The sequence below is a fragment of the Abrus precatorius genome, unplaced genomic scaffold, assembly GCF_003935025.1.
Source record: "Abrus precatorius isolate BTA unplaced genomic scaffold, Abrus_2018 Scaffold3, whole genome shotgun sequence".
Lineage (NCBI taxonomy): Eukaryota > Viridiplantae > Streptophyta > Magnoliopsida > Fabales > Fabaceae > Abrus > Abrus precatorius.
In genome coordinates, this window is record NW_020874373.1 from 22,306,187 (window position 1) to 22,314,479 (window position 8,293).

At 29.6% G+C, this 8,293-nt stretch overlaps 1 protein-coding gene across 1 annotated transcript; it reads right to left on the reverse strand.

Annotated features, from left to right (window-relative positions):
• Positions 1–5,224: 5,224 nt before the first annotated feature.
• Positions 5,225–7,127, reverse strand: LOC113861406 (chalcone synthase 4-like). Its single transcript, XM_027494207.1, has 2 exons — positions 6,950–7,127; positions 5,225–6,222 (listed from the first exon to the last, which is right to left on the reverse strand). The coding sequence occupies exons 1-2, from the start codon at positions 7,125–7,127 to the stop codon at positions 5,225–5,227; spliced, it is 1,176 nt and encodes a 391-aa protein (XP_027350008.1).
• Between the last annotated feature and the right edge of the window lie 1,166 nt (positions 7,128–8,293).

Here is an 8,293-nt window from a genome sequence, read left to right on the forward strand (position 1 = left end):
ACATCTAAAATAATAATGTGAAAAGTAAAATAACAATGTTTATCATGAGTACTCAGCATGATCATTACCAAGAGTAACGTCATCATCATCAGTAAAGGATGAGGAGGAGGATGAACATCACATTATCCCAAATACTGGCAGTGGTGCTGGAGCTGGTGGATGAGGAGGAAGAGGTGTGAAGCTGCTTGCTCTTATGAGCTCGAAGTATGCATGCATCTGTTGCATCTGTGTATGCTGCTACTGCATTTGTTGTTGCATCTCTTTCTGCATCCTTAATGCCACCTTTTTTCTCTATCTTTTTTTCTATTTTTTTTCCACCTCTCTTTCATGTACTCTCATTGGTCTTCTATATCTTTTCATTTTTCTTCTTGAGTTCTTCATTAAAGGTATGGACTTAAGTGCGAACCATGTCCTCTACCATCTCAAGCGCAAGAGAAAAGGCATCCCTGGTGATAGATGCAGGTGTCATCGAGTCTGCGAAGTGACTCCCTATGCTATAAATGTAGCCTTTATAAAGGTCGCCCACTATCTCTAATCACATTGCATCCTCATCAATGAACTCTAGGTTCTCAATAAATGCAACCTCCTCCAGCATTTGAACATAGTCATCCTATAATGTAGTGCAGATAATTATATATTAGCCTTGAGAAATATTTTTTAAATATTTAATAAATAATATAATGTCAGTAATTATACTTACATATGTAGCATGAGATCGTGCATTGACGCACTCAGTTTTGTCTCTCTTGCGAGTGTGTGTCTCTTTGAACACTTTTTCATGCATAAGTAGAATATATAGCCTGGGAGGTTTGCATTGCAACTGGTGTGGATGTGGAAGAAGGAGTGATTGATAGAGGAATACTGCCACGAGAAGGATACTGAGTAACACCTTTCTTACCTTTACCTACCATACCTTAATCAAACCTAATAAAAACACAATATTGTATGAACATCTTTTATTTTACATTACACAAATTTCTAAAGTTAATTTTGATAGAATCTCCCCTAATGTATGAACATTTTCTTAATACGTATGTTAACACCTAATATAAAAAATAAGCATTTCCTTCACACATAATCCGGTTTAGGGAAGGACCTCTATGCCCATCCCCCAGTCATAAGTCTCTATTCTACATAAAAAATTACAAAACTAAATTGATTAAAAGTTAGAGTATCGTATTAGGAACACAATAGTGTAATTTGTTTTCCAAATGGATGCTCCAACCACTCACAATAGGCAAAGAACTGAAGATGGTAGAAAGAAAGAGTGAGATGAGAGAGATAGGGAAAATGGAAATAAAGAGGAAGAAGAAAGGAAGGTGCAATTTTGATCTATTTCGCATGTTACAGATGAATTTTTCCATCTATAATTGATTTAATAAAATGCAGCATTTAAAATATTCAGTTACAAACAAAAAATCCATCTGTAACTGCATTAAATAACTTACAAATAAATTTTTCTATTTGCAATTCTCCTTCAAAATTTTGTGCCTTAGTTTTAATTTACAGACAAAATTTTTCATTTGTAAATATTTATATGAAAGGTCAGAAATATGTTAAAAAATACAAATAAATTTTTTCATCTATAATGTCAGTCTGTGTTGTTAGGCGCCAAAAGGCTGACTTTATATAGACAAATTTTACAAATGAAAAAATCTGTCTATAATTTATAGACAAATTTTCTCAAAAATAAAAAAAAAATAACTTTTTAACTTACCATCTATAAATCTGTCTATATTACAGACAAAAAATATCTATCTGTAAAATTCATCTGTAATCAACATGTTTCTAATGAAACTTCCTTTGTAGGTTATAAGAATTTTCTTTTTACATGATAGTGTTAGAAAATTCATATCCTACTTATTTTAAATTCAAAATTGATGAAACCAGTGGAAATATTTTACTATTTCTATCTATTTTTCTAAAAAATATAATTATAATTTAAAAACTTACAGAGTCTTGTATGTTACACAATTTGCCTTTGCAGGTTAGAGTTTCTTCTTTTTAACAATAATTTGGTATAAAAATAATAATTAATTCAATTTAAGTCAAATTTTAGTGAAACCAATGGAAAATTACTCCTAATATAGTCTGTTATCTAAATAAAATGCCTCTATAATTTTTTGCAAAGTAATTCCTAAAATTTTTAAAATTTACAATTTAACCTCTAAACTTTTGATGATTTGCAAAAGGTCATTTTACTAAACCTTGGTGGTTCTCACATGCGTATGTTTTCCTTAGCTTTCTAGGGAATTTTTCTGGTTTTTCTCATGGTCCAAAATATTCATTTGGTCCTACCACTCCTATGATTAAGTATTTAAAATTTTAAAGTCCATTAAGGGTCAAAGATGTAAAGGTTTAATCTTCCAAATTTATTTTAATATCTTTGTTAACTTCATATACTTCACATGGGCCAAAGTTTCAAAAGTGTCCAAGGTTCCAAAACTTTATTTTATAGTCACTTTCTATTTTTAGTTCTTTTTCTTTTAAAATCTCTTACCAAAGTTTTCAAAAATACATTTAAAATATTATTTAATTTCAAAATAATTCCACTAAATCCATAGTAATAAAACTACATATTTTGTCCTATGAGAATAAATTTCATGATTTTAGGATATTTATTCAATGAAAAATAGCAAAAAATAGACTTATGTTACCTAAAATTGTATTTTTTCTTAAAAATTTGTGAATATCTTTTTTTATACCCAACCAAATATGGAATCATAAATTTGATACTAATATTATTGTAATTATGTCATACAAACTTCAATAAAAGGTTTAAAACTCAGTTCATGCCTTCAAAAACCATATTTGCATAAAACAACACTTAATTTAAACAAAAAACACCAAGATTTGCAGAAAATTTCAAAAAATTATTCAAGCACTTCCACAACATGAAACATCATAAACACATGACAATAAAGTAAATATAATACATAGCAAGTACATTAATTAGCAAAGGCCCCTCAAAATACTCATTTATAGTTTGTTAGGGTGTTTTTACAGAAATTATTGTTTTCACTATTTTTAATGATTTTCCTAGTTTTTATTTTTCCAATCAACTTTATTTTTTATGCAATCATTTAACAAAAATATTCCTTAATTTATGAACTAATGCTCCCCCTTACTTGATTTTAGCTTGATTTGTTCAAGTCCTATTTAGTAAGCTCTTTCTCCTCTGTGCTAATCTCCTTTCTTTTGGATGTCCTCTACACTTCCTTTGATCCTCTTTCATTTGGGCTTTTTTATTGAAATTACACGACCTATTTGATCCATTATAAAATTTTTATATTTTTCTAAATTCATTTTCTTACTCAAAATAGGCCAACATCATAGGCCAATTCTAAAGGTATTTTTGTTATTTTGACTAATTTTGCAACTTGTATAATTTTTTAATTTTTCTTTCTCCCAACTAAAATAGATGCTTGTATCACTTAATTTGGATGTTGTTGATCATTTTAAATTATTTGGATAATTTATCTCCACTTAAAAATGGATCACACTATGCTTGATTGTCCAAGTCTTCTCTAAATTAGCTCATATTTTAGTCAATTTTATTAAGTGGATTCCTAATTTCTAATTTATCATATAATATTAAATTTTTATTTGATAAGATTGATATGATTTCTATCTAATTATAATTAAGGAAATTTTGGAGTATTACACTCATAATATACATATATACAAGTAATCATGTTTGGAAGCATGAAATGGTATACAAACCTTCTAGGTGTTTCTTAAATTATTCAAATATAATACAACTCATGGAAAGTGAAGGTCTAAGAGTAAGTTCTAAGCAAACATAGTTTACATATAGCTTCCCTAGCAACTTGTCCCTATCTATTCCCTTGATCCCTCCAAAGAAGGATTATTATAGAGACCAAATAAGTTGCTACACAGTAAAGGGAAAAGAAAGAGAATCTTCACCTTAATAAAATAATTGTTTAATACTATTCAAATTTTATTTAGGAAATTATATTACAATGTGGAATTATTAATTGTGTTTTAAATTCTTCATAAATTATAACAAAATATTTTTATAAAAATAAGAGCGTCATTATTTAGTGGTGTCCTAACGCATTTTTAGGATTATGAACTACAAATATCAAATTTTTTGTATCTAAATGGAAAACTAATATCTATAGGTATATTTTTTTTACTGTTTAAGTACAAATTTATTTAACAAATTATAATATATTGATAAAGGTATATCGTACATCATTTTAAATACTTCTACATTTTCATTAGTTGAAGAAGAAAAGCGAAAGTTTTAAATTTTCTTTCAAATTTGCAAGCCCTAAGTATAAGGAAATTTTCTTTTACCTCTTTTCCCTCTTTACAAATTATTACATAAGCTAAATCATAAATTAAGAGTATTACAAAAAAACATTTAATCTCTGAGGGAAAACAAATGAAGATGTCAATGCTAATAAGATAAATATGTTGATAGCACCTCTGTCTCCTTAGATTCCACCTTCACAAAAAGAAAATCCACCAAACACCTTCCTTTTCTCCTTTAGAGTTTTTTTTTTTTTTTTCTGCCTCAAATGGTAAATCTCTTAGCATGCATACTAAGAGAAACACACATTGTAAATTTTAATTTTAGTAAAAAAAAAAGTGCATAATAAAAATATCACTTAAAGGAGACAATGATGATGACACTTGCATGCGAGAAGTTGGTTTAAGGAAGAAGAACCTTTCGGCAAGATGGTGTGGTGACAAAGTGAAAGAAGATAAAATGTGTTTTTGAGAAGAAAAAAATTACTTAAAAAGGAAAGAGTACGTAGAAAGAGAGGGCAGAGGAAAAATTACTCAATCTAAATTTTGAACAAAGAAAAATAAAGACATAATTATCACTCACATAGGAAAATAAATAACTTGTCAAACTTAACAATTGATCTAGTGTACTTTGCCTCGACAAACTAAAAAAGTACCAAATGATTGAATTTGAAACGTGAGAGTATATAGCAAGTAAACCAAGAATTTTTTTTAAATGAAAAAAAAAATTATCAACCGAGCTACACATGTTATTAATTAGATATATCCAAATTTTTCTAATAGTAAAAAGATACGTACTGAAATAAAATATTTATTTGGAAAAATCCTTGTAAACACCGAGTTCCATGCTTTAATTAAGAGAGGCTATTAGCCACTTTTTATTTAACATAAGAAAAAAACTTTTAAAGTGAAATATACTCATACATAATATAAAAAATAACAAGTATCAATCTTGAACAGCGACACTACGAAGAACAACAGTCTCAACAGTAAGTCCAGGTCCAAAGCCAAACAGCACACCCCACTCAAGTCCTTCGCCAGTAGTTTTAAGCTTACCTTCAATTGATTTCTTCCTCATCTCATCCAGTATAAATATAACACATGCACTTGACATGTTACCATATTCACTGAGCACATGTCTGGTAGCTCTCATCTTCTCAGGTTTTAAGCCTAACTTTAGTTCAACTTGGTCTAGAATTGCTGGTCCACCAGGATGTGCAATCCAAAATATTGAGTTGTAGTCAGAAATTCCTAATGGTTGAAATGCTTCAACCAAAGCTTTCTCAATATTCTTTGAGATGAGTCCAGGAACATCTCTAAGGAGATGAAATGTTAACCCAACTTCACGAAGGTGGCCATCAATAGCACCTTCACTGTCTGGAAGGATTGTTTGTGCAGTCCATACCAATTCAAATAAAGGTTTTTCAATCTCTGGAACTGGATCTGACCCAACAATGAGTGCAGCTGCTCCATCTCCAAACAATGCTTGTCCCACAAGGCTATCTAAGTGAGTATCAGTAGGGCCACGAAATGTGACTGCAGTGATCTCTGAACAAACAACAAGTACACGAGCACCTTTGTTGTTTTCAGCTAAGTCTTTGGCCATACGAAGCACTGTGCCACCTGCAAAACATCCTTGTTGGTACATCATGAATCGTTTCACATATGGACGTAGTCCTAGGAGTTTGGTTAGTTGGTAGTCAGCACCAGGCATGTCTACACCACTAGTGGTGCAAAATATTAAGTGGGTAATTTTGGATTTTGGTTGACCCCATTCTTTTATGGCTTTTGTTGCAGCTTCCTTCCCTAATCTTGGTACTTCCACTACTACCATGTCTTGCCTAGCATCAAGTGAAGGTGCCATGTAAGCACAAAGATTTGGGTTCTCCTTTAAGATCTCTTCTGTTAAGTACATGTATCGCTTCTTAATCATGGACTTGTCACCTGAAAAATTTTGTACAGAGAAAACATAAGTTTGTTAAATTAGAATAAGTAATTGAATTAGTCACTTAACCATTCTTTAAATTCAATCAAATTTTTTCATCTTTTAATTTAAATAAAATGTTTAAAATGAATTAAAAGATTCAAAATGTTGAAAAGCAATTCATTTAAAAAAATTTATTACAGGGTGTGAATTTACTTGTATTTTCATTTAACTTTGGATGAAGCATGCTATTTTAATTGATACTTAAACTATATCACTTTCTTACATTATATATATATTTTTCTCTTTTGAGGTATAAAATCCCTATATAAACAATATACATTCTTTTATTTATATCCTTTTTGCTTTCTCTTTTTCCACCTTTCACCAATGACTTCAATGAAATTTATGTAATAAAAATACAGATAACATTTCCGTTTAGTTATATAAATCTACTAGCTGTACTAATCTCTTTTTCCTTCTCAAAATACGGAACAGATACTCAAACATTTTCACAAGATTACAGCATAAATAAATTAATAAAATATTGAGTTGCCACTTATAGGATGATTGACGGTTTCCTAGCCTTAGTTCTATGATAAAAATATATTAAAACCATAACCGATTCCAATTTCCACTGACTGTAGTTTACTCATATTTTCTACAACTTATTCTTGAAATAAAACCAGAAAATAGGAAATTTGGACTGTTTATTTCACAGCTAGAATGGTTTAGAAGAGTACTTACACATGCGTTTGAATTTCTCTTTAAGTTCGGTCTTGTGCTCGCTATTAGTGATTCTGAAATAAAAATCAGGGTAAGTGCTTTGATCAACACAGTTTGATGGATTTGCAGTGCCAATGGCCATGATGGTGGCGGGTCCTTCTGCCCTTTGAGCCTTGCGGATCTCTTCTACACTCACCATCTTTCTAATTAGTTGTATCGATAGAGAATAATAAGTATATTAATTGAATAATTGGCAGTGCTACCTAAGAAGAGAAATGGGTAATTGGTGAGCTACGAAATTGTTATGGAGAAGGGGGATTTTATATGTTGCAATGCATTATGGGTTTGGAGGGTAGCAATGCATCACGTGCTTTGTTCTTTGACCACAATGGTTTGGTGGCATGACTATGTAGACCACTTTTGTTTTCTATTATTTTATTTTGGATATTTGGCTATGTCCTATATGCATGTTTTCCAGTGGAATTCTAAGAATGGTGCATTGCATGATGCATCACAACTGGTACCAAAATTAGTGCCATGACTTACCTGATCCGTTTAGTTCACTTTACGATACAATTTATTTTAAAAAAATGATCATAAATTTATTTTATATATTTAAACATATTTTGAAACAAATTTAAACGAGATATATATTTTTATTTAGGCAATCAAAGCTTTTTAAAACTTAAATATTAATATATTTTACAAAAATTGTGAATATCACGCTTAATTTAATTTTACTTACTAAGAAATTTTAAAGATTACCTCTCCTTTAATTCATTTCAGTCACTGCAAAATTAATGTTCGAAACTTAAAATGTACACCAACCACCGTTTATACCGTGGGTACCGCTTTTTATGACTCTATCTGTGATTTTATTCTACGTAATCAAGAAGTTGTTCAAATCTGGTTGCTAACTTCTTGTGAAACAATTTTCATTGTTGGAATATCAAATAATTGAATTTTTTATTTATTTGTATTTTTTAATGTATTTTCCTGAAAATCAGAGGAGACAGAAGAAAAACATATTCTGCTTTGTAACTGCTTGTGTACAGGCTACAACACATGTTAATTTTCTTTCATTTTATTAAAATATACAAATTTCAAAAATACTTTTTAAAGTAAATTTACGGTAAGAATTTCCATTTACATAAAAAAAAAGGTTTGTATAAATTTATAACTTAAACATGCTTTTTATCCTAAAAAAATGTCTCCTTTTCGTTTCTATTTAAACCCCTTTTATTTTTATTTAATTAATTTGCATTTTTTTTATAAATTTGTATAAATCAATGATATATTATATACTTATTATATTTTAGTTAACTATTGGAAGAAATTTCGATATGGGTAATTTACTTTAAATAA

Bases quoted from the DNA above. Each gene is read 5' to 3' on its own strand.
- LOC113861406 (XM_027494207.1), bottom strand. From the start codon at position 7,127: ATGGTGAGTGTAGAAGAGATCCGCAAGGCTCAAAGGGCAGAAGGACCC. The intron at 6,223-6,949 runs GTAAGTACTCTT...AAAATTTTTCAG, and splicing joins AGAGAAATTCAAACGCATGT to GTGACAAGTCCATGATTAAG.